We start from the raw sequence: 26,224 nt of genomic DNA on the forward strand, positions 1-26,224 counted from the left end.
TTACATTTATCTGTCAGATGACCTTTATCTCCTCATTTCAACCAGTTTTTGTTAGAAATCTTCTATCCTTGTTTATCAAGAAACCATATGATATGATTGATTGATTAATTGATTGATTGATTGATTGATTGGGCTGATAAATGATAAAAACTCTCCCCAAATTTGTGTCGCTTTGCTATTCCCTAAACAATTGTCAGATAAAGGTCACTAACTGTTACATGTATATTGTAGCTTTAAATTTGTGTTTTTATTCACTCTTTGATGTGCCATTGTGTTTGTCTTCTTTTCAATTGAAAGCTTGTTTGGATTTTTAGAACGTTTTGTTGGAAATTCTGACATGTTTCTGTCTGTCTTTGTGTTCTTGTAGTGACAATTTGATTTCCGTTTTTCTATCTTTATTTTGCTTCACACAAATTGCATTATGTTAAGGTTGTATTTGGTTGGATTGAAGGCTACTTTCTATGTGTCTACAATGTGCTTTTTTGGTCACTGTTTAAAATTTACTATGAAATGATAGTTGTGGAACTGTAACATACATTTTGGTTCATTTCCTTATGGAACAGCTTTGATCACTGCAACTTTCTCTTTTGTGTGTTGCTAGTATAAAGCTTTTGAAAAGTTTTATTTCTTGTATTTGCTGACATAAGCTCTGCTTTCCAGGCCTGCCAGAGGATAGAGGTATGTGAGAGGTGGTGGATTAGCTCAGATGTCAAACATTTACACCACTAAGTCTTTCCTCACTTGACTCAGGTGAAAATGAGATTGATATGTCATCTCAAACGGGAGGAAAGCTATAGCCATGATAGCCAAATCATAGGAAATGGTTTCATGTTAGAAGAGAGTGTCAGTCACACCTTGCAGGCTGAAGATTCCATCACAGTTATTAATTCTGGTATTCTTGACTCAATACACATCTGAGCTGTTGGTTACTGGGATAATGGCCCTTGTTGTATACCTCTGCACCAAAGCGTGAAACTTGATATAGAAAGCAAGGATAACCAGTTAGGCCAGAGACACAAAAAAGGACCAAACAGCAGTGGCAACAGTTCTAACTATTTTGAAGGTAACTTGGATTGTTATCTATTCTGGGATCATCACTCATCATTGTTATTTTACCCTGGCATTTTCCTGTGGAAATATTGGCACAAGAGCTGTTTGACTTGTAACCCTACAGCCATCAGGGACCACACACAACACCCACACCTGGATTCTTCATTTATCCCAACAACCTTTGCAACTTTCCCAGGAACCTCTCCTTGTTCCCATGGCAACAGCATGGACAGGATAACATTTACAGCACCATGATACTGACGGAGCTAAGATCTTTAGTGCCAACGTTCATACTTTTTTCAGACAGTACTAGTGTAGTACTGAAGTCAGGGGACATGTAAAATATAATAGCTCGTTATATATATGTGTATATTTGACGTAATCTATTTTGTTATTGTTTGTTACCATGGTTACTTACACACTTCATTGTATCATTGATTGTAACATTGTGAATGAAGAATAAAATGTGGAAAAAAAAAATATTAAAAAAAAAACAAAAAAAACCATGATACTGACTATCATCAATGTTGCCATTTTCAGAGCAAAGTAGATTACTTGCATTATACAAATAAAGATGGTTTATGACTTCCAAATTGTATAACAACAATGTTTAGTTTCGTTTCATAACAGTGTAGAGGGAAGGCATATGCCATGATTGAATGAACATTGATATCAGCTCAAAACAAGTACAGTAAAAGCTCCTGGTACCTGGTCACATCCTTCAAGCTACAAGTAAAAGTTGATCTAAGACAAAAAATACAGCTGTTTTTCTTTTACACTTACTCTACCCCTCATCAAACCTAACACATGGGCATTCAACATAAGAAAGCTGTACATTTGTATATATTAATTTTAACCACCATGGTCATTTTTGATACATATATACTATCTATATCAAACATTCCTGTGGTATAAAACATAGGATTGAACCAACCAGCATGTCTTGTTACTGTTCTCACATGATAACCTTTATTCCCTACCTACATGTAGGCACTGACACTGTTGTTAGAACAGCCTAACTCATCCTTGCCTAACTAATCACCCTAGTTGCTGTAGCCAAGCTTAACTGTGAAGCACAGTACAAATATGTATATTGTGTAGTCCTAGTTCTCAGCTGTTTATCTTTAACTAGATCATGTAATATGCTAGGCATAGCAAGAACACAGTATAGAGTAGTACTGACTGTTGACCTTTTCTATAACCTATTAACTTCTGCCTCCGTCTTGACTAACCAGTGTTCATGTTGTCACCATAACAGCATGCTGTGTGTTTCTGTCATCCCAGATGGCCCAGTTGACACGGACGCCTGTGTTAGCCACCCTTGCGAGAACGGCGGGATATGCGTAGACGAAATCCAAAACTACACATGCATTTGTACGGCTAGATATACCGGTCGAAATTGCGAGATCGACACGGGTATGCCACCGCTAACTTGTGTCTCATACGTAATCCAACATCTATTATTACTTTTTGATCCTCAGTTAAAACTAATGCATACATTTAACACATCTCCTGTGTGGCAATTAGTTCCTTGACCTACTAATACATATGGAAACTAATGAAAGCCTTTTCTTTTAATTACTAGATACACTCCTGGAAAAAAACTTTGTCAATAACAGTGCATGCTCAAATGATTGGACCCCAAATCCTAGTTCTTAATCAAATATAATCCTTATCAAATCTTTTTAAAAAAATCATAATTTTGCATGGTACACATAATTACATGTAGGTCCTAAAATGATATTCTATTCTGGTGATGGGCAATGTTTTCCATGGTTATAATTGGTGATGGTCTGATTACGAGGGTGTCCAGCCATGATATTTGAAATAAGTGATTAGACATTGATGTATTACTTTGTTTTTAATCCTGAAATCTTTTAAACATATCTGACATTGACAACATTTGTGTTTTTATAACAGGGTGTCACTTCCTTCTTTAAGGTTTCATGTGTACACAATCTTAACATGGGTCTATTTTACTTTCAGTGCTGTCTTCTGTTGGTGTTAATGATTGTGGTGTAACACTTTCATTTGTACTTCTGTGCGGCTGTCTTCTTTTTTTCCTGTTGTCTGTCCACCATTCTGTGCAAAAGTTTTGTTGGTTTTGGAATCAAATGTACAACAAAGACCTATAAACTTATCAATGCACTCAATTTGGAAAAAGACTCGTCGTGAAGGATTTGGAATTTCCTAGTGCTCTTGATTACGTTTGTTGTGGAAAGATTGCTTGTTTAGGTCAATGTGAAATGCTTGTGATGGTGAAAAGGTTGGTTTAAAAGTTTTCCAACAAAACTTTAGCCATTTTTAGTGCACTGCATGTCGCCTCTCTGACTGTAACCACCTCTACAAACATTCAAGACAACATGCATGTATGGTTTAATGTAGGTCCACTGTGTGAGTCACCAGATAACCTGTGCTACAATGGAGGAGTCTGCCAGGAGCAGCAGAATGGGAACTACACTACCTGTGTTTGCCGAGACGGGTGGGCCGGACCGCGGTGCACGGAGAGCCCCTGTGTCAGCGAACCCTGTATGAACGGAGCGACGTGTTTGAATGTCACCGGTGGATACCAATGCACATGTCCTGATGGTACAGTATTTTTCTTGTCTTCATTACAGACAGCAATGCATTTGCTGTCTTGTACATTACCCTTGTAATACTTGTCCTTCTGCAACACTTATCCTTTGTTAGCAAGCTGGAACTGTGTTAAAAGTATGATATTGCATTTTAACTTTTTTTTCACATTGCATTTGAACATTGATGTCATTGAAAAAGCATGGTTTCCCCAATATCATGGTGTCTGTATTTATGTCATGGTATATGTGGATATTGAGATATTTGACAGCATACCATAGTTTCTTTCTTTTGAAGAGTTCATGATATTCATTAGTAAGTGGTTAGTATATGTGATTGTTACCTCATAGAGCTTTCATGAATCTGAAATGATCTTGAGGTCCACTGTTGTATGTTGTTGCAGGCTTTGCTGGCGTGAACTGTGAAATCAACATTAACGAATGTGCCACTGCACCATGCAAAAATGGTGGTCAATGCACAGACAGCATCAATGGAGTGATCTGCAACTGTGACGGTACTGGGTACGAAGGCCCCTTCTGCCAGAGCGACGTGAACGAGTGCAACAACGATCCGTGTCAGAACAGTGGAACCTGTTTCAACCGCCCCGGTGGCTTCACCTGTCAGTGTGCGCAGGGTTGGGACGGTGACGTTTGTGATAACGAGCTTGACGAATGCATCTCGGACCCATGTCAGAATGGCGCCACCTGCGAGGACCGGCAGGGGTCGTACTTCTGCAACTGTGTGTCGGGATTCGAGGGGACCAACTGTGAGACCAGCCAGGCTTGTCAGGCGCAGCCCTGCAACCCAGAGGAGGACTGTTTTCCAGAGGGTTTAAACTATCGTTGTGAGTGCAAGCCAGGCTATGACGGTGGGTGGTACTCAGTTATATTATTGCACACCTGTCATGAAGCTAGCTGATATTTGATTGGTTATTTGGATTCAATACAGTAACAGTACATAAAAGAATCTATATGTACATCTGTATGACAATTGTTATTTAGTCATCTTTTTCTCCTTTATTTTAGGTAATTTCAACTCCGCTTAATTTTTCTGAGGATAGTGCTTTTCCAGCTTAACACATTAAGTTATGCATGTCAGTTGCAGTAGATGTAACTAAAGTTTTGTTAGTTGTCAACAAGCTGTGTAGATGACATGTACAAATTCAATCATGTTGTAGAAACAAACATTTTATTTACACCTTTACATAGGGTCTGCAGGTAACTGCAGGGATATTGATGAGTGTGCGAGTAATCCGTGTCGTAACCGTGGCACCTGTAACAACTACATTAACTACTACAACTGCTCCTGCCGTGATGGCTACAATGGTTACAACTGTGAGTTCACTGACGAGTGTGTCCTGAGGCCCAACTACTGCAGGAATGGGGCAACATGTCGGGACTTAACGGTTTGTTTTGTTCAATTTGGCATCGTGTTTAATTTTAGATTAGTAATGTAGTATTTTGTCATTTTTTGGCTTTATGTTACATTGGTTATGTAGGTACCATGGGGTAGGAAGGAGTATTTTATCAACAGGTCATGATCATTGACTACTCTGCTTAGATATGTCAGATGTTCTCTAAGTAAAATTATTTTATTCCTGTTGTCGTACAGCCTCTTGATGTGGGTTGGATAGCCAAATGAATGCACAATGATAAAGCATTTATGTTATACTCATTTGTTTTCATTCCTTTCTACAGGCGTCCTTCGAGTGCATCTGTGCAGTTGGGTTTACAGGAGAAGACTGCTCAGAGAACATTGATGACTGCGCCCAGCACAACTGTCAGAATGGTGCAACATGTATGGACCAGATCAACGATTACACGTGTAACTGTCTGCCTGGGTTTGAAGGTCAGTTTCACATTGACTTCAAAGATTCTTGAATCTAAAACTGAGAAATAATTTGCATAATGATCACAGTATCTGGCAAAGGTTGCTGTGGTACACACATTTCATCATTTCTGTTCCATTCAGTTCAATTCAGTTGAATTATAAAGGTGACACCACAGTTGCCATGAGTTCCTGTTGAGCACGTTCGTTCGAGCACAATAGAGCAAAGCTCATTGACCTGAAGTTCTGTGTCCTCAATAAGTCACTTGCTAAATTAGATGAAAGAAAGATGATCAGGCTTGAGAGGCTCCTCTGGTTGCCATTGCAGTACCCTTCTAGCCATTTCTTCATATACTATGTACTAGTAATTTATCACATACACAACAAATACAAATCTGTAGCTAATAGTATGTTGTCCTGATGTCTACTCACGACTTAATGATATGCATTTGACTTCTGTAGACATGATTTTAAGATACTGAATTCCCCTTTATCCTACAGGCGACAGATGTCAAACCAACATTGATGATTGCAGCCCTGACCCCTGTGAGAACAGTGGCACCTGCACTGATCTCGTCAATGACTACAGATGTGAATGTACAACGGCCTGGGCAGGCAAAAACTGCACTCAGGTAACGCATTCTTTTTTACATGCTTCTTCAGGTTAGCAATAAAAAGTTAGTTACGGCTGCATAATGCTGTACCTGATGGTTAGTTAGGACAAACAAAGAAACCCAAATAACTGGATAGTTGCAAAAGATGACTAGGGAAGTATGTGTAAGGCTATCCTAGTGGGACTGGATGCATCCCAACAGTTTAGCGACAGACTCTAAGCTGCTTTACTCTTACCACAAATTCTGAGGTGTAAAACACTTTGGATTTAAAAACACCCCCGTACTTCATTGACTTCAATTGTATGGTTGCCTGTGCAGGAGAATCGGTGTGAAGTGCCGACGCCTGTTGTCTGCACGGATGGGAAGGTGTGTTTTATATCAGAAGATGGACTTGGTACTGACTGTCAGTGTCCCCTGGGCTTCACTGGAGTCAACTGTGCTGACAACATCAACGAATGTGACCCGGACCCCTGTCAGAACAATGCTACCTGTATTGATGGGATCAACAAATTTGTCTGCAACTGCACCAGTGGTGAGTGACTTGTGTGCAATCAACTCTTCTCTACTTTGCCTTTGCTATTTTCTTGGGCCGTGGTGCCGGTAAAATTTTCATTTTCATATTCATTTTCCAATCGGTCCAACATCCGGTCTACTGAATTTTTTCAGTTCCATTTTTTCTGGACTGGTCCAACAAGAAAAAATGTTTTTATACGTACCCAGCTCTAGCGATCCCCACTACTTTTTTCACTTTAACATTTTCTGCAGGTTGATGTTTGAAAATTAAGAGCAAGAAAAAAACAGTCCTGTAGTCTGTAAAAAGCGTTAAGACTCAAACCTAGCCAGAGTCATATTGTGTTAATGTTTTCTATCCTTTATTTGTTCAGGCTGGCAGGGAGTGACCTGTGAGGAAGACATTGATGAGTGCAATCCGTCGCCATGCCAACACGACTCCGTCTGCGTCAACACCGAGGGAAGCTACGACTGCTTCTGCCGTCAGGGCTACCACGGGAAGAACTGTGAACTGGACATCAACGAGTGTTACTCTGAGCCCTGCCAAAATGGCGCCACGTGTCAGGACCTCATCGCTGAAGCCAAGTGCACCTGTGCTCCAGGCTACACGGGGGTCTGGTGCGAGAGGGAGATTTTGGAGTGCGACTCCAACCCGTGTCAGAACGGTGCGACGTGTATCGACCTCATCGCCCGGTACAACTGCTCGTGCATGCCGGGCTGGGAGGGGGTGAACTGTGAGCAGGAGGTGGATGAGTGTGAGAGCAGTCCATGTCTGAACGGGGGACAGTGCACCGACCTGTTCAACAAGTAAGGAATATTTATTTTTTTTATTTGCTGAAAACATACAAGATGTGGGTAAGAACATGTACATTCTGGCATCTATTTCAATGGCAGTGATTGCTATTATTGGGCTTAACACTGCACAATGGGCAAAATGTTCATGTTTGCCATGTTATTTTTAACATTAATGTTAAACCTTTAATCTTTCAGCCTTAAGTTAATGTCGTCTTTCAAATCTGTATGGCTTAAAAGCTGTCTTGTTCTCAAGTGATTATGTGTCAACATCAGCAATTTTGATATCAAATATAATGGGCTCTAAATTCTAACTTAAGTTCACTTCTTTTCCTCCAGCTACACCTGTAATTGCAGCAACACTGGTTTTGTGGGGTACGACTGTGAGGTGGAGATCAGGGAGTGTGACTCCAGCCCCTGCCAACATGGCGGCATCTGCAATGATCTCATCAACTACTACAACTGCTCATGTTACGATGGGTTTGAAGGCTACAACTGTGAGACTGACATCGATGAATGCGCATCAGATCCATGTCAAAATGGAGCCACGTGTACGGAGAATTCTGCAGGTGGAAACACCAACTGGCCCAACGCTGGAGGGTACACGTGTACTTGTGTTCCAGGCTATGCTGGGGACAACTGTGAAACTGACATCAACGAGTGCGATTCCGATCCATGTCAGAATGGAGCGACATGTAATGACTTGATCAACATGTACACTTGCGACTGCGTGCTAGGATTCAGGGGAATAAACTGTGAAGAGAATATTGATGAGTGTACGGAGTACGGCGGCAACCCGTGTCAGAATGGGGCTGTGTGCATGGATGGAATCAATGACTACAGCTGTTTATGCACACCGGGACTGGGTGGGAAGAACTGTTCTGTAACGCTGATCGGTTGCAACGTGAATGGTTGTGAAAACAACTCCACCTGCGTTCCATACCTGCAAGACGAAGCGACAGACACACACAACTACACCTGTAACTGTGATAATGGCTTCGTGGGCCGCAACTGCGAGAAAGTCACAACTCTTTCGTTCGATGGAAGCGGGTATATAACAGTCCCTCCGCAAACTGGCCCCACTGTTACATTGCAGATCAGGTTCAGAACCACATTACCCTCTGGCGTTCTGGCTTTCGTTGGGGAAGCAAATCACCATGGCATCTTGGAGATTGTTGATAACAAGATACAGCTGACCCACTTTAACGGTTCTGTGAAGAGAAGTGTTGAAGTCAACAAGGTCATCAGTGATGGTGAATGGCATGACGTAACTGCTAGAATCGTTGAGAACGGTACCATGTCAGTATGTGTTGATGGCTCTAACTGTAATGACGGTAACGTTGGTCAGACAGTAGATTTTGGAGACCTGAATGTTGGTGGAGTTGACAATGCTTTACTTGCTCTGACAACATCTCGTAAAAACTACGTAGGCTGTGTAGAGGATATTGTTAGGGATGGCCATGCTATTGTAGCCGCAGACTACGTTTCTGGATCCATCGCTGAGGGATGTGATCGTAAGGATCAGTGTAATCCGGATCCGTGCTCTGGGAAGGGCGTGTGTACAGACGAGTGGATCCAGTACACATGCGAGTGTGAGCGGCCCTACACTGGAAACAATTGCAACTACAGTAAGTGCAGCATACTTTTTTGTCTTCTAAGAGCACATGTATGTGGTTTTCACAATGTTTTGGTTTAGTATTTTGTAAACCTGCAGTTCTTTCAGCTGTACTAGTCAATTGCTAGACTGTCATTTTGAATGTTCGAATCAATAAAAACCAAATCATCATTTCATGATCCTGATTCACTAAATGGTTTTCTGTTATCTTTATTTCACAGCCTTGAGTACAGGAACCTTCAGCAATGAAGAGCTGAGCAGTTTTGCGAACTTCGTGGTTCCTCGCAGTGGTAGCGACCCATTCAAGGTTTCCATGTTCTTCCGGACACGAAAACCGGATGGTTTGTTGATGTTTACCGGAGAGCCAGGAATCGGTCCTGAAACACCACCTGTAGATGCCAACTATGTCGCAGGTTTGTTCCTCTTTTTGCCTCCGCCAAAGTTTACTTCTAGGTGGTCCTGGAAGATGAACATTAGAGCTAAAAAGATTAGTATTTCTCTAAGTAAGATATATAAACTGTTGTAAAGGATACCTGAAAAAAATACTAACATATGTGCATGTAACTACCAGCCATTGAAGGCTTGTGTTTGGTTCAGTGCATCCATGCTGTTGAATTAGTCAGATCAAAAAGTATTGCTAAATTCTGTTCTTACATAAAATAGGAAAGTCAGTTCTGGATACTACTACAGTAACTACTGCTATTTGCTCTGAAATTGTGTAGCGTTGAACCCTGATTCCACTTTTGTGTCGTGTGTTTGGCTGTCATACACATGTATGTCATTGAGTAAAGTCATATGTTTTCTACATTTTCAGTGCAACTTGTCAATGGAAGAATCCGTGTGGATGTAAAGGAGGTGGGTGAAACAGCCAACCAGCCTAAGAGCTACACCCTTGGTGGAAGGCTGGCAGACGGAGAGTTCAAGTTTGTGGATGTGTCGATTGATGGAGAGAGCATGTATATCAACGTGAATGACCAAGTCAGCAATACAATCACACTGGACAATGCTCCGAACTTACCAGGAGGTGTCTTGTATGTCGCTGGTATGGACTTCCAAAACCCAGAGAATCTGGGTCTTTCCACCACTGAGCCATTCAAGGGGTGTATCCAGGATTTGCGGTACAACGAAACACGACTTGACTTCTACCCGCTGGCCATACCTGGCTTCCAGCTCGACTCTCCCTCCCTGCCATCTACTGGCCTCAGTAATGTTAACAACACCTGTGTGAGTGACGACACCTGTGCTAGTGGCCCCTGCACCAACGGCGGCGTCTGCACAGTGACGTGGAATGACTTTGAGTGCAACTGCCCTGTAGGTTTCACTGGGAAGAATTGTTCTGAGACCGATTTCTGCGTCTCCAATCCGTGTCCCTCCAACTCCACCTGCAACAACCTGGATGATGGGTTTGAATGTGAGTCTTAGTCCTTGTGGATAAAGATGACTGGTTAAATAGTGCTGACAGCTAGATTTGCAAAGGTTATGTGTGACAGGCTGTTCAGTGTGTTACATTTGTAACTGCTATAACCAGCTGCTGCAGCAAAGAGCAGGCATGTTAAGCTGTTTTACCAGCTATATAGATGTAGATACAGATACAGGTGTCCCTGAAATTGTGTCACTTATGTATTTTCAGTCAATAGCAAAATTCAGTATCATATGGAAAAGGATCATAAGTCATATTATGTATGTCATATTAGTTATGCACACATGTTCAGGTTTGAAGGAGGCATGCTCGGTTAATAATATACAGCATACTTTCTATCATAAATAGGCTGAAACAAAGTTTGCAAGTTAATCAGGATAATGCAAATGAGTTAACATGAATATACACTTACTATCAAAATGTTATTTTGTTCCTTCATAAATAAAAACATCTGTACTTTTACCAGGTCTTACATCAGCCACCTTTGACAGAGACATGCTAGAGTACAGCACCAGCCCCAGTTTCACTGCCATCGACAACACCCTCCAAGTCAGCTTCCGCACCAGAGACACAGATGCTCTTCTACTTCGAGCCTCGGGTGGTTCCACAACTGTTCAGTTGGAAATTGTGAGCGGGAACGTCCGCTTCACCTACAACAGCGCACCTTCTGCTGAGGCAAACTTTGACGTCAGCGACGGAGAATGGCACACAGTGGAAGTCTCATTCCTGGGCACCGTTGCCCAGCTTACTGTGGACAATGGTGCTGAAAATGCTACAGCAAACATGGGGCAGGCTGCTCCAAACTTCGACGAATTTGCAGGGCAAGACACCATCCAAGTTGGTAGCCAAGGTGGGCAGGGATATTTCAAGGGTTGTATGGAGAATCTGCGCGTGGGTGGGGTCCTCCTGCCTTTCTTTGAGTCCTCACAGATCCTGACTAACGCCTCTAAGAAATTCAACCTTAAGTCAGCCAGCAGTATCACCGTCGGCTGTACGAGCGACGATGTTTGTGGGCCACAGCCTTGTGTCAACGGCGCTACCTGCGCTGACATCTTCAACGACTACAACTGCACCTGCGTGCCAGGATACTCTGACAAGAACTGCAGTACCAACATTGACGAATGCGCATCAGGCCCTTGCCAAAATGGAGCCACCTGTCAGGATGCCATCAATGAGTACTCCTGCGACTGTGTGCCTGGATACGTAGGGGATCACTGTGAGACAGAAATCAACGAGTGTGACTCCAGCCCTTGTCAGTTCAACTCCACGTGTATCGACCTGGTCAACGCCTTCTTCTGCAACTGCACCACCAACTACACTGGGGAAGTCTGTGAGGTTAACGTAAGTTTGGCCAGTCATAGGATCCTTGCTACTTCTTTGTTTTGTTTGCAGCTGATGTGTTTGGGGCTTTTGATAACTGAAAATAATAAGATGTTACTTATATTGCATTAACTCAAAGTTCAACTGCCTTTTTTTAGTTTGAGCTTGGTAGCTACCTTGACTTTGATCATTTTGACACCTTCTTGCTCCAATGCTTAGTAAATGAATTGCTAATAAAAGATGCATTGATAACGTACACTTGTGCTATATACACTAGGAAAAGTAAGACACATCTTTTGCATTAACAGTTGGCCTTACCTGTTGTAGTAAGGGTGGTGTTGCAGTAACAAAGGCTGATAAACACTTGTGTATTGAATGTGCAAAACTGACAGACAGCTCTTGCTCTTTTGGAAATCTGGCTGTGTTGAGTTTGCACTAGCTAATGAAAACTGATGCCCATAAATGTGCAAGACTGATCATTAGGCAACAGATTTTGTGTGACAACTGATGAAGCCTGGCTGTTGCATGACAATGGAGCTTTGTTGCGACACTTACAGATCTTTGAGAGATGCGATGCTGGGCCTTGTCAAAATGGAGCTACATGTAATGATCTCAACATTACTGCAACTAACAAGGTATGAGTTGTTTTTTTAACCAAATGATAAAGAAAGGTTGAAGCTGGAAATTTACGTGCTGCTTTATTTATCAAAGACTTGAAATGATGATACAGTGTATGAGTAAGAAATTAGTCCTGTTGATCTTTACCCACACAGTAAGATAACCCCAGTTTTGAGTACTACTTGTGTAAGCTTGATACGTTATTAAGGTGCCATGAGTTAAAGCCTGATTTGTAATATTAAATGTAGCTACTGTAAATGCATTTAAGTTTGCGGGCATTTAATTTCGCAGTAGCGGGAAACAGGGCTTTTCACGGTGGTTTTATTTTCGCGGTAGCACCATAGACTGCAGTGTAATACCATAATAGAAAAATAATCGCGGTGGTTTTAAGTTTGAGGTGAAGTGGTCACCGCAAAATCCGCAAACATTAATCCACCGCGAACATTTCTGCGTTTACAGTATATCTGTGGAACATATGCCAGATGTAATATTAATCTGTTGTGGGTTTTTATTGTACCGTACAATAGAAACTGGCCAAAGAAAATTAGCAAGAGAACGATTTAATTTCGACACAGTTATGAAGACTGAAACTGTGAGCTTGTTACCTTCCCCAGGCTGCATTTGAGTGTATCTGTCCCCCTGGCTACGAGGGTAAGCTGTGTGACCAGGAGATTGACTACTGCGCAGGTGATCCCTGCCAGTTTGGGGCCACCTGCTCCAACAACAGGCAAATCTTTGACTACGAGTGTGCCTGTGTGCCGGGGTACATGGACAAGAACTGCAGCACCAACATTGATGAGTGCGCTTCCGACCCATGTGAGAATATGGCAACGTGCACGGATCTTGTCAATGGCTACACGTGCCAGTGTACTGAAGGTATGTGTGTGATGTAAAATGTCTACAAAGAATTTTGTGGGGCTGAATTTGTGCATCATTGCACCAGCTGATTTGTTAATGGATGACCAGCCAGATAGTCACTCAAAAACGACTTGGTGGTGAACTATTTTGGATGTTTTTTAATGATCTATGAAGTGTCCATAACATGACATTTCAATCTTTTATCAATACCTGGTCTTAAGATATGGCCATAAATTCATTAGCTTTCTATTCTGTATTCTGTGGTGTTCTAACTTAACTCTGTTGTCACTGTTTCTTCCAGGATGGAATGGAACAGAATGCAATGTTGACATTGACGAGTGTTTGACCATAACCTGTGAGAACAATGGCTCCTGTGAGAACCTGCCAGGGTCGGTCAAGTGCAACTGTGCCGAGGGATACGAAGGTAATACTCATTTTTCTGCAATATCAACAGTTTCTGTCTGTGCCAAAGAAAATATATATTACTGTGCTCAAACTGGCCTTACATGAATTATGTCCTCTTTCAAAACACATTTGAAATATAGTTTGACAAGATGATATGATTAGTGCAAGGCCAGTGTTTTGGGGTGCTTTTTATAGGGATCTCGTTGCATACAAATGGGAATTATTTTGAGGCTCCTAAAATTTTCATATGTACTTCTGACTTCTGAAAGCATTTCAGCACAAAGAGCAGTGAAGGTGAAACTGTCAAGTGGCAGTGAATGTCTATATTGACTTTCTTGTCTACAATTATATGTTAATGTCCTTGTCATTGTTAATCTTCACTTGTACTGCACACTACATCGACAGGCACCCATTGCGAATTCCGTAGTTGTGAGGAGGGCCATTGTATGAACAATGGTAGCTGTAGAATGACTCATCGGGGCAGGGTCTGTGTGTGTGCCGACGGGTTCCCAGGTAAAATCAAACCGAGGCCACGGGCCTTACCAAAAGTTGGTCAAACGTTCCTGTTTCTCACCCCTCAGTTTTTAAACCTTTGTTTCCTTGGTTTGGAATCCGTTGTTCAAGTTTTACTGAAGTGTTCGTGTCCGATGTGTTGTGTAAGAGGTGTGAGTGACAACAGTTGTGGTGACTGCACAGCCCCTGTCCTTCAATAAATCACTTTTTATAATCAATGTTGGGTTAAAATACAGGCTAATTACAAGTCTGTCATTAATTTTAAGTATTTTGTAAGGTTCTAGATGCATTTCTGACTTAATTTTGTTGTTGCCTAGTTTATCATTACTAGTAACATTCCCTCATATGAATGGTGCATGCTGTAAGACTCTAGAATTTGCCTAGCAATTATATAGTGTCTTATGCAGCAACCACTTAGCATATATGACATCACAGTGTGCATGATGCTTAGAATTTAAGAAGACTTATACCTTGTAATGTTTTCTCCTAAGGTTATGTGCTTTTTTAAGATTAAGGACATTCCTTTTAAACATGCATGAAAACTCTTTTTTTTTCAGTCATAGATTTGGATGTACTGCCATTGATATTAGTTTTGGTTTTTGTCTGACTGTCGTTTTTAGCAGTTGCATGAAGCAGATGCAAGGCGTTGCATGGCATGCATGGGTGTTCTGTTATTGAGCAACATGAACAGTACATGTATAACCAACATGTATTCTTTCTTGTGTTGTATTCTAGGATACAATGAATGTATTTTAAGGAAACAAAAACTCCCTCACAAAGAACCTTTATTGTGGGAAGAAAAACTAAACGGGTTTCTTCAGTCTAAAAATGATGTCTTGAGGTTTGACGGGAGATTTTGTTCCTATTATAAGCAATGGGAAATAAGTGGTGGATTATTTGATCAATGATGTCATCACACCTACCCTTTCGTCCTCTTGTAGGCGACCGATGTGAACTTGACATAGACGAATGCAACACAACCTTCCCATGTCAGAATGGGGCCGCGTGTAACAACTCAGTTGGAACTTACACATGTGACTGTACCCTGGGCTACTCCGGGCACGACTGTGACGTGCCTGTTTGTAGCGGTGACGTGTGTCTGTATGGTTCGACCTGTATGACAAACTCGACTCATTGGCTATGCCTTTGTGGCGAGGGTTACCAAGGTATGCTTGGAAGGAATATGGTGACCTTGACATTGACAGTGGTTAACACCCAGGTGATGAAGATTGCTGTGTCATTTAGAACACTCCATTCTAACTCCAGGGGGAGGACAGTCAGATAGCATCTGTAAAACGTAAAAACAAAAAATAAAAGTGAAATGAAAGAGACAATGGATGACACGTCTGTCACCTTACTCAGGTGGTTGACTGGTTGTACTTCACACTGCAACTAGGTGTTGCTGCTGCCTTATGAAGAATTTGGTCCCTATTTGTCTTCATCCTCCCTCATCACTGTACAATTTTGTTATCCAGTGAATTACCAACCTTATGAAATTATTCATGAACATTTATCCTAAAGAAAGATGTGCCCAATTTTTCTATCTATATTTTGATGAAAAGGGTACAGAATAAGAACTGGCACAATCAAGCAAACAATTAGATCACAGCAATCCTCGTCACCCACTGTTATGTGGTGATAACTTGGAGATAACCCTGTGGTGTTGGTCCCTGCATGGTGTTCAGTGCATGCCGGTGCATGTGGTCTTTCTAATGTATTCTCAGTAACATTTATTTACTAGGAGCATGTTGTTTGAGACGTTTTGGTGTAGGATTAGCATGTGTAGGAAACCCTCTTGCATACTGTATCTAGATTTTGTATTTCAGCTTCCCCTTAATGCATGCAGTGATTTGTTTTATTATCAGACCACAGCCAAGTAGATATCTATGATAAACAGATGAATGGGTACTGCACACTGTACATGGACATCAGTGCATTTATCCTGTATATCCTTACTGTCCTTGCCACATGCACATATCTGTAGACATAGTACAAAATGCAAGATGCCCTTGTGCCAGAACTCCATTTGGCATGAATATGTCACGAGTAGTGTAACGTTATTCATCTCACGACGTTGTGAGAAATGTCAGGTATCCACAGTACATTGTATGATTATCTGAAAACATTTGTCTTTTGATACATTTAAGGTTTTCATGTACAGTTACTGACAATATATGTACATGTTGTACTGTCTTGTCCCAGGCCTGCGTTGTGATGAGGATTTTGACGAGTGTCAAACCTCTCCCTGTGAGCGCAGTGCCCCATGTAATAACACGTTCGGCAGCTACGAATGTCTCTGTCCGCTTGGCTATGCCGGTCAGAACTGCTCTGACCCAAGGTGCACACCAGATCTGTGCGCTAATAACGCTACCTGCAATGACTCAGGCTCTGACTGGGTCTGTTACTGTGAGGAAGGGTTTGAAGGTGAGCTGTGCCTCCCATCTGGCTGTTCTTCTGCACTCTTTAGTTTGGTATGGCTGTGTTGGTGATTTACTACCATGTAGTAGTTCATTTCTTTCCTTTACTGCCCAATATTTGTTGGCTCACAGCAATTAGTTTTGTCTCTGTTGGCATGGCCGTATTGGTGGTTTCCTTCTTGGTTTTGCATAACAGCTTTTGCTAAATTTTAAACTTTGCTTTGAGTAAAATATGTATGCTGTCATTGGAAGCCAATCTTGGAACAGCAGTTTGTCTCTTATTCCGTCACTTTTGCAGGCTAGGCACAAATGTTCCTTTATTTCTGTGCATTTCTTCCCCTGCCCTCAGTCTGATATCTTTTGATATTGTGGTCAACGCTTAGCTTGGTTTCAGCATTTGTTAGATGTTGCTGCTTTCTCTGTTTTAGTTGCTGATAGTTGCTGCATGGCCTTCAACCATCTTTTTATAAGAGTGCTATTTCCCAAAAGTAATGTATGAAAAAGTTAGCTCATTGTTAGATTTCATTATGCTGTACAGATTTGACTTCAACTAATTACAATCATATCATATTAAATGTGTGAAAATTTTCACCCCTCATATTACAGGAATGCGATGCAATGAAGACATAGATGAGTGCATGAGCTCTCCTTGTGAGAATGGTGCTCATTGCAATAATATCTATGGCAGTTTCCAGTGTATTTGCCCCCTGGGGTACACAGGACAGACCTGTGAGACCCCCCAGTGTACGGCAGACTTGTGTGCAAACAATGCCACCTGTAACGACACTGGCACTGCCTGGGTTTGCCATTGCACTGAAGGGTTCGAAGGTGAGGGTGCAGTAGTTAGTTATCCCTGCATGAACTGGACTGGCATGTCTTACCTACATGTAGAAATGCATGTTATTTCATGTCTCCCATTAGAGACAAAAGATCTTATTGATAGTTCTTTTGGCACTACGTCATCGGACTTACAGCGGTTTTGTTTTGAAATGCCAGAAATATCTTCATTTGTTTCCTAGTACTTAGTGAGAAGTGTGCATGTCCCTTATGTAGAAACAGTGTGCCTTTTGTATTGTCCTGTTCTATGGAAATGTATTGCATTCAAATGTATTTTGTTAATTTGTAACTTTCCATTTGTGTTGGACTTTGTTGGTTGGTTGGTTTGTAGTCTTTCCTTTGTAGTTGATTCTCATTGAACACCTAGGTTCTTCAATGATTTGGGGACCCCTGGTTTTGTCGTGTCACACTTTCATCTTGTTTGTCCTGAGTTGTAGATTCATGCTTTCTATTCAGGAGAATGGCACAGGCTGATTCCGTTCACAGATTTGTCTGTCGTGTGCTTTTTAGATCAACTGAACTCATTTCTACATCATCACATTCAATTTGGTACTTCCCTCGTTTTTTTAAAGATCTGTCTCAATATTGTGATGGTAGTCATCATTACTTGTTATCTGACAAAGTGACAAGCGACTGATGTTTCCCCTCTCTTGCAATCCATTCCTGACATCCTCTCTCTAGGCCTGCAATGTGAGGAAGACATAGATGAGTGCATGAGCGCCCCCTGTGAGAATGGTGCGCTCTGCAGTAACACCGATGGCAGCTTCCAGTGTATTTGCCCCCTGGGATACACAGGAAAGACCTGTGTGGCTCCCAAGTGTACGGCAGACTTGTGCCCAAATAATGCCACCTGTAACGACACTGGCACTGCCTGGGTGTGCCACTGTACTGAAGGGTTTGAAGGTGAGGTTGTCAATGTCAGCAGCTACACATGTACAGCTGTACTTGCCTGTGTAATTCCGTCAATCCCTGAGTTTCATCTTGGTGTTTAGAATATCATTTCACGACACAAGCACTTAAACCAGGCTGTGATATACTCACTGAGTAGTGTTAGCAGTATCCTCTAGTAGATCAAACAGGAGTTGCATCCCTCTATTGGAAAATTTTTGTCCTTTATCTCCCCATTCCTTGGTCCTTAAGTTCCACTCTACTTTGTTTGCTCCTTGAGTTCTGGAGTTTTGTGTTGACTTGTGGTGTCACAGTTTGTTTTCCTGCTGCAAGAGCTTTTTCCTTTGGCGCCCTGTTGTCAAATAAACACTCAGTCAAGTGATTGTGTCAATTAGTTGCCCAATAGATTGTTGCATTTTATGGTAGAGCTCAGTTTTTCTGTCCGTTTCCCAGTCTCCCACCATCACTGCATTTGTTAAGCAGCTTCACACCTTAGAGTCCTTAGGCTTGTTCACTTTTGGTTCTGGCAATTATGAATCATGTTTTTGTAATTCAAACACACAATTCATCATTCACAATTCTTGTTTTCTTACAGCTTCCATGTACATGTGCCAAATATCAGTCTAACGTACCAGTGGGCTGCTACCAGTTTGGAGCACAGAGACAGACACAGATTGCACAACGTTGATGAACATGTTTTGACATCATCTATGAAATACCATTGTTTTTTTGCACAAAATATGTTCATTAACACTTCCATTTCACCATTGCAGGCATCCGCTGTGAGAATGACACAAATGAGTGCCTAGACTCCCCCTGTCGGCATGACAGCCTGTGCAATAACACTTTTGGGAGCTACCAGTGCTCTTGTTCTCTGGGATACGTGGGGAGGAACTGTGAAACCCCCAATTGCACCTCTGATCTGTGCTCGAACAATGGCACATGTGTTGATAGTGGTTCAGAATGGGTCTGTACCTGTGGAGAAGGGTATGAAGGTATGACAGACATGGTTCAGATGTTGGATGAAAACTCCATTGCATGCAGTCTGTACCCTTTTCCTACTAGCCTCTGGTACATGTCTTTGAGGGTTTGGGTCTGTCTTTCTGCTAGAAAATATTTGTTTTTCACCTGTTTTCTTGTCAACTTTCATCAGTTTGTGGCTGAGTACTTCTCTAGCAAGAAGATGTAGCTTGTTTCCTTTGTAAAATTCAGCAGTTCTCACATAGTTTTCCTTGGTGGTGAATAACAACTCCTATATTGCTTAGCTCCATTAAAGGCTTTTCTTAGTAATCCTTGGTTTGGTTACAATTTAACATCATATTCCCTTTGTGCATGGGTGGACTCTGTACAAGGTAGAATTTAGCCTCTTGTCTTTACTTCCTCTGATTTTCTTCATAGCACTGTTGAGAACTGGGTGAATCAATCCTGTCCTGTAAATACCTACAACAGTATCCCTTGGTTGTTACTGTTAGGAGTTTGTAGATGTGTAGTGCCTCTACATGTAGGTATTTTCCCTGGCAAGTGTTAAGGCTTTGCAGTGGTTCCGTATGCATGTTTATGTAGCTTTGCACTGTTTGTGCCTTTTTTGTGCTAATAGCTGTGTGTGGGTGTTTCCTTGGTGCGTTCTGTGGCCATTTCCTGGTGGTTCTGTCCATGGTGCCTTGTTGAATCCTGTCCTTGGTGCTGGAACATGTATTGCAGTTCTAACCCGATGTCGCACTCCAGTTAACCATCAATCAACTGTCCACACTTAATCATCACCATCTTTGATGTCAAGATATACATGATTTAACATAATTTCAGATTATTCCACAGCCATGTAGAAACAAAACAACATGCTAACATAACAAACATACTGTCACTATTTACACCATAGCCTATAGGTCTTACTTTCATTAATCTGTGTACCATCTTATTTTCAGCATTACCTCAGTAATTCATCATATTTCACCCAGTCTCATGCACTATCTTTACCACAGTTTCACCACACACAATGATGTAACTACGAATAGTATGATTTACAGAGAATCATGTATTGGTAATGCATGTTACAAACTAACCATGTGTGTAATTCATTTACAATGTGATCACACTACCACGAACCACATCATAATCTTGTACAATAATTGTAGAATATATTAGAAAGATTGCAACTGATATTTGTAGTCATTAATAACTTGTAGTCATAACTAGGCATTTTCATGATTAGATATGGCCAATTCACTTTTACCCCACAGTTCATTTGTGTGAGAAATATTAGAATGTACCTAGGGTATTGGAATATAGAATCTAATTTATAAATAACTGGAAATTTCATTAATCGTTGAAATGGCCATATCAACCATGGGTGTCAGTAGTGATCATTTGATTGACATAATATGCCAATGACTAATCAAAAGCTAATCAGCACCAATTCATGCCATGCATCCCAACTATACAGGAGAGCGGTGTCAAAGTGACATTGACGAATGCACAGACGAAGACCTGTGTCAAAACGGCGCCACTTGTGTCAACTCCCCTGGCGCTTTCCTGTGCAATTGCAGTGCAGGGTTTAAGGGGTCGCGCTGTGAGACTCCGACTTGCGCCCCTAACCCTTGCCTGAATAATGGTAGCTGTGCGCTAGAGGATAGCTGGAGTTGCTCTTGTACTGAAGGGTTTGCAGGTAGGAAGGTGTGCTAGGCAGGGTACTCCATGTCTTGGTGACAATATCATATGCTCTGTGAAGCTAACACTAACACAAACCTGGCAGTGACTTTTTGATAGATATACCTGCATGCAGGCGTCTGTCTTGAATGCAGGCTCCTTCTTTTATTTACTTACATAGTATTACATGTATTGTTAGCGGTTAAGTTTGCATGGGAACTGTGCATGTGAGTCTGCCATCTAGGGATTTAGTCTTCCAGTTCATAGATCCATCATAGCTAGTTCACCTTCTGTCCTCTGACATCATAACTTTATTACTAGCAATAATCATCCTTACATTTGCCTATTTTAGGTATTATTGAATTTGTACTAACATTATGTTTCATCTTCATATTTATTGCGCATTTCATGAAACACCATCACTAACACAGTCTCCACCAGTTTATGTCATCCTAGTTTGGACTAGATTATATTTTACATCTCCTGAAAGATGTTTTTTCTTTCAGACTAATCATTTCATGACACATCCAGTTCTAATTCAATTACATATTGTGTGACCTTTAATTAAACTGGACAATTTCTATAAATAATTTTAGTTGTAGATTCTTTCTTTCTTTTCTATAAGCACTCAACAAAACATTCACTAATTTAGCATTTCTTCTCATTTAAAGCTTCAGTGCTATCTATCCTGTTTGGGGTGCAAAGGGTTATCTTTGCTTTGATATTTTCTGTCATAAACAGAAGATTATCAGCTTTTCTTTCCTTCTTTTGCAGGTGGTTCTGTTAACATAGACAAAATACCTTTAGGTTTGGTGCCCTTGCTTCATCTCTTGGCTTCATATATGCAGCCTTAAGTCTTTTTGTTCACAGCTGTTAATGCTTTTGTTCTCTTTGGAGAACTACATGCTTCATCAATATTGCCTTCGCTTTTGGTTTCCTTCATTGCGTGGTGACCTGCTACATCTTCTTCACTGAATCTGGGCCAGCAGTTACGTTTTTTGTTATTTAGTTATAACACTGCCACTGTAATTTTGTTAGGTGAGAGATGTGGGATTCGAGGACCATGTGCCGACTTCCCTTGTCAAAACGGAGCCAACTGTTCCCAGAACGTGAACGCCAACCCCATGACGTACGACTGTGAGTGTGGATATGGTTGGGAGGGAGACACATGTACTCAGCCAGTGGACTGGTGTGCATCCAGCCCCTGTCAGAACAACGGGAACTGCAGCAGCGTCAACACACAAGGCTTCACATGTCAGTGTGAGCCGTGGCTTGATGGTGAGTACAAACATCTGACATGTCCATGTTTGCATTCTTGTATTATAAATACCTTTATTGTAAAGGTTTGAGAGAGATTAGGGTTGAAGAGTTCAGATATACAACATTATGCATGTAACTTTGAACTTGTGATAATTTTTAAGTCTGATGTTGCAAGACTTGATTTGAATTGAAGATTCAATCAGATGCCAAATTAAAGATGAATTCTTCTTTCTGGTACATAAAGTTATATAGATCTAATGACAAGTTGAGGTGTTGTGATGAGTGTCTTGAAATTCAGAAATGACATACTGTTACCAGCAACAAATTTGAATGAACAAAACAAGCGTTCCTCCATTATGGGTACTCTACTCTGAAGAAAGGTATAGTCATGCACTAATAAATGTTGTCTTAACTGAGACTTGATGGGATACATCATAAGTTTCCTTCCTTTTGTTTGTTTTTATAGGACCCACTTGTGAACAGGACAAGGATGACTGCTTGTCAAACCCATGTCTAAATGGCGCCACCTGTACAGACAAGACGGGAGAAGTGGGAGTGGATTGTGCATGTACTCCATGTAGGTTAAGCATTTATGGTTTTTGGTCATATTGAGTCTCCAGTTCGTGCTGTCCCAACATGTAATTATACACGCCATTGCTCTTAGTCTTATCACATCAGCAACATTCTAATTGTTTATGGCAATACAGTACTGCATAGTAGGATACAGTATCAAGAAGTTTCCTTTTTGAAGTGAGGCAAAACTGCTTAGATATTTGGACACAAAGTCTTTTGGTAGATATACCTAATATATGTAGCTATACCACGTGTAAGTTCCATGTACATCATATTTATTCTCTTGTTCTGCCTCCCTGTCAGACTGGAAGGGTGAGACGTGTACAGAGGACCGTAATGAGTGTGAGGAGCCCGAGGGAGAGGAGTACCGCTGTCCTCTGAACGTCACAGCATCAGACTGTGACAACACTGTGGGCAACTTCACCTGTGTGTGCTTATCTGGCTGGGCTGGGGAGTACTGTAGAGAGGTGAGATTTCCACAACGAAGTGGTTCAATAAATACCAGTAATGTAAGTAATATATGCCTTATTTTTCAACTGTTGATTGGAATGCTGATTATTGTTGCTGACCTGCAGGCTACTTTCCTTATGTCCCTGTCACACTGCAGGAAAATCTATCAAGTTTGTGAGCTCTTTTTTTGGCAGTAAAACGCGCAGTCTTGATCATCGCAGGATCTTAAGAGATTGGCTGTTTACAGGTCCAATGTGATGGGATAGATTTGAAGGTGAAAGGTATGCTGGAGTCTCTGGTGATTGTTTAGATTTGGTGACCTTCTGGTAATCAACAAATACATGTATATGGCCAAAGCTTGTTCACTGTGGGACAGGGGCTTTATGACTGTGCATTCAGCTGCCCACATGTCATTGTGCTTGTGAAAAACATCTACAGGAGTTTCCACGGTTTTCAAGTACGAATAGCTAAGTTTGATTGAGATAAATATCTGTCTTCATTTGTCCCTATTCCCTGTCTAGGAGGTGCCAACTCAAAGTCAACAGAGAGATGACCTGGCCCTGATCCTGGGCCTCCCCATCGCAGCAGCCATCTTACTCATCATCATCATCCTCCTGGTATTCCTCCTCCTCATGAGGACCAAGAGAGCGACTCGCGGCACATACAGCCCCAGCAGACAGGAGATGACGGGATCCAGGGGGGTAGAGATGGGGGGGATGCTGAAACCACCCCCCGAAGAGAGACTTATTTAGCATCAAATTTGTTTTCCTGTCCATTGTACAAAGTTGTGTATGAATTCTTCTGAAGAAGTTGTGGTAACTTGTAAGATGTTGTTTGTTGATGTACTGTTTTGAATTGTTTGTACATTCCATGTCATATACATGTACATGTATGTTTGTCCTGTGCTAAGTTTTTTTAACCTGTGAAGCAATTTTAGAAGGATGTGCACTGTTTTGAATACTTGTCTAATAGCACATTTATGATATCTGTAGAAATAGTGTTACTTAACACTTTGTGATAGTAAAATAACATCATGGCATTTACTGTAGTTGAAATCTCTACAGTTCCACTTGGCAAGTCACTTAGCCTACATGTGTATCTCAGCCATTCTGCAGAATTATAAGATCTTTGGCCTTTTTCAAGGGAATGAAGAAAACTTAAACTTTGTCAGAGTCTGAGACATATTATTAAACACAAATCAGCATGCCTTTTCAGATGCCTTATATTCAATGTATGGTAGTTGTTGCTCACCATTCTATTCTAAAGAAATTAAATCTTTGATGTTATATTGGTTCCTATTCTGAAATGTCCCTGTCTTTTTGTGTGTATGTGTAATGTTAGAATGTTGATATCAGGGAACAGTGAAATTATGTAGTTAATGGCACAAATATAATGTGTTGATGTTTTAAGTGTATGTAGTTAGATTTATAAGTAGTTATGTCTGACAGAGTTTAGCGACACAAGAGGATATTTTTAGTAAAATTGTGATATTTTTGTCTTAGTGTTTCACATGCAAACGCTGGATCGTCTGTGAATGATCAAATATTAGCAATGTCTTTTAGCAATATCAAAGCCCACCTCATTTTTAATATAGGATACATATTTTTTTTTCATTTCAACCACTAATATGTAACAATTTATGTATAAAGATTTTAATTTATGGTAATGAGTTTGATATTGGTATATTGTAACTATGGACTCACATAGCCACTGACAGTACCTACATTGTACATGACATTGTACAAGAATTGACTGATTCTAATCCTTCAAAGCTTTGCCTCTTAAGTCATCATAATTCATATGGCTCGCTAAGCTGTTAAGGAATGTAACAAACAGTATTAACTGATTTGGTTTGGTTTTACACTCATCTGTTGAGATGTTCTTTTATTTTCTAATGTGATTCCACTGCTTGTTGCATTTAATAATGTGTGAGTTGCCAAATCTTGCTTTAACACCCTTGCTTTCTAGGCAGATTGTAAACTTTGTAATGAAAGAATTCTGTAGTTGAAAAGACTACAGTAACTGTGGTTAGAAAATTTGAGGATGCCACCAGACAGGCAAGGCCTGTTTAATTTTGCTTTATTTTTAGATTTCACATTATACATGTAATAGTGCATAAGACCTCAATAGTATAACATTAGTTATACTTTTAATTATGCAAAATTAGCTATTTCAGCACACCTGTAAATTTACAAGTTTATATAACCAACATTGAATACTTATCATCACAGTTTTTTCTGTATCATAAGAGAGCATGTGTGGAATTTTAGCATTGGTGATAAGCCTAGCATTTGAATGGATAGTTGTTCAACATGAATGTTAATTTAGGTTGTTTCCCAAGTGATAGAAGGAAAGTTTACCTGACAAAAGTGTCTAACTTCATTGACTTGTTTCCTATCATGACATAAAGTAGAGGAAATGTGTGTTCATGTGTATGACTTTCAAGTGTTTGAAGCATGACTCTTAGATCAGAAATATTAAGGGTAGAAATTATCTTGAAATTCATTTTGAAAAGACAAAGCTTCAGGTTTCTTGTTGAAGCTGTACACTATAGGGTAAAGTTGACAGAAAATAATCTTTGCATGACAAAGAATACAGAAGAGCATAGATATTTTCGGCAATGAGTTTTGAAGTATGCCAATAGGTCTAAAAGTGTGAATTCTCTTTGATCCGTTTGTACTTACGCTGTTTGATGAATTTGTACAGAAGAAATAAGATTTGTCTCATTGGCTTTGCCTGTAGTTTGATCCACATAGCTGGCATGTCAAGCTTACAGCGTTTCAGCGATGCAGATTCAATAAATTTTGTAATTATTGCATTTCAAAGCTGTGTTGTCTTTATTGCTGATCTGCCATTTCCTTCAGGTCACACCAATACCCTCTCTAAATTCAGTGCCATATACAGTCTAATGTACAAAAAAGTGATTCTCAGATTAGCTGAAAGTTTGCTGGTTTGCTCATATAAACCAGTCAATGTTTCGAAGAGGTATTGTGTTCCGATATCTTTATTGTGCCCCCCTTGCACTAGCATATGACACATG

General features: G+C 40.7%; 1 protein-coding gene across 1 annotated transcript in view; it reads left to right on the forward strand.

Annotated features, from left to right (window-relative positions):
* LOC118421797 (protein crumbs-like) overlaps positions 1–26,004 on the forward strand; it is a 56,465-nt gene extending 30,461 nt beyond the window's left edge. Inside the window, exons 3-28 of the mRNA XM_035829298.1 lie at positions 2,335–2,466; positions 3,436–3,639; positions 4,028–4,492; positions 4,833–5,029; positions 5,322–5,472; positions 5,953–6,083; positions 6,384–6,597; positions 6,950–7,382; positions 7,707–8,995; positions 9,204–9,395; positions 9,797–10,393; positions 10,869–11,743; positions 12,280–12,357; positions 12,955–13,216; positions 13,500–13,622; positions 14,009–14,116; positions 15,058–15,282; positions 16,319–16,540; positions 17,140–17,361; positions 18,052–18,273; positions 19,032–19,253; positions 20,699–20,920; positions 21,940–22,179; positions 22,628–22,738; positions 23,038–23,201; positions 23,706–26,004. Coding sequence (XP_035685191.1) covers positions 2,335–2,466; positions 3,436–3,639; positions 4,028–4,492; positions 4,833–5,029; positions 5,322–5,472; positions 5,953–6,083; positions 6,384–6,597; positions 6,950–7,382; positions 7,707–8,995; positions 9,204–9,395; positions 9,797–10,393; positions 10,869–11,743; positions 12,280–12,357; positions 12,955–13,216; positions 13,500–13,622; positions 14,009–14,116; positions 15,058–15,282; positions 16,319–16,540; positions 17,140–17,361; positions 18,052–18,273; positions 19,032–19,253; positions 20,699–20,920; positions 21,940–22,179; positions 22,628–22,738; positions 23,038–23,201; positions 23,706–23,936 — 7,532 coding nt within the window. The 3' untranslated portion in view covers positions 23,937–26,004. The remainder of the gene's footprint in view (positions 1–2,334; positions 2,467–3,435; positions 3,640–4,027; positions 4,493–4,832; positions 5,030–5,321; positions 5,473–5,952; positions 6,084–6,383; positions 6,598–6,949; positions 7,383–7,706; positions 8,996–9,203; positions 9,396–9,796; positions 10,394–10,868; positions 11,744–12,279; positions 12,358–12,954; positions 13,217–13,499; positions 13,623–14,008; positions 14,117–15,057; positions 15,283–16,318; positions 16,541–17,139; positions 17,362–18,051; positions 18,274–19,031; positions 19,254–20,698; positions 20,921–21,939; positions 22,180–22,627; positions 22,739–23,037; positions 23,202–23,705) is intronic.
* Positions 26,005–26,224: the final 220 nt, after the last annotated feature.

The sequence above is a fragment of the Branchiostoma floridae genome, chromosome 8 (assembly GCF_000003815.2).
Source record: "Branchiostoma floridae strain S238N-H82 chromosome 8, Bfl_VNyyK, whole genome shotgun sequence".
Classification (NCBI taxonomy): Eukaryota; Metazoa; Chordata; class Leptocardii; order Amphioxiformes; family Branchiostomatidae; genus Branchiostoma; species Branchiostoma floridae.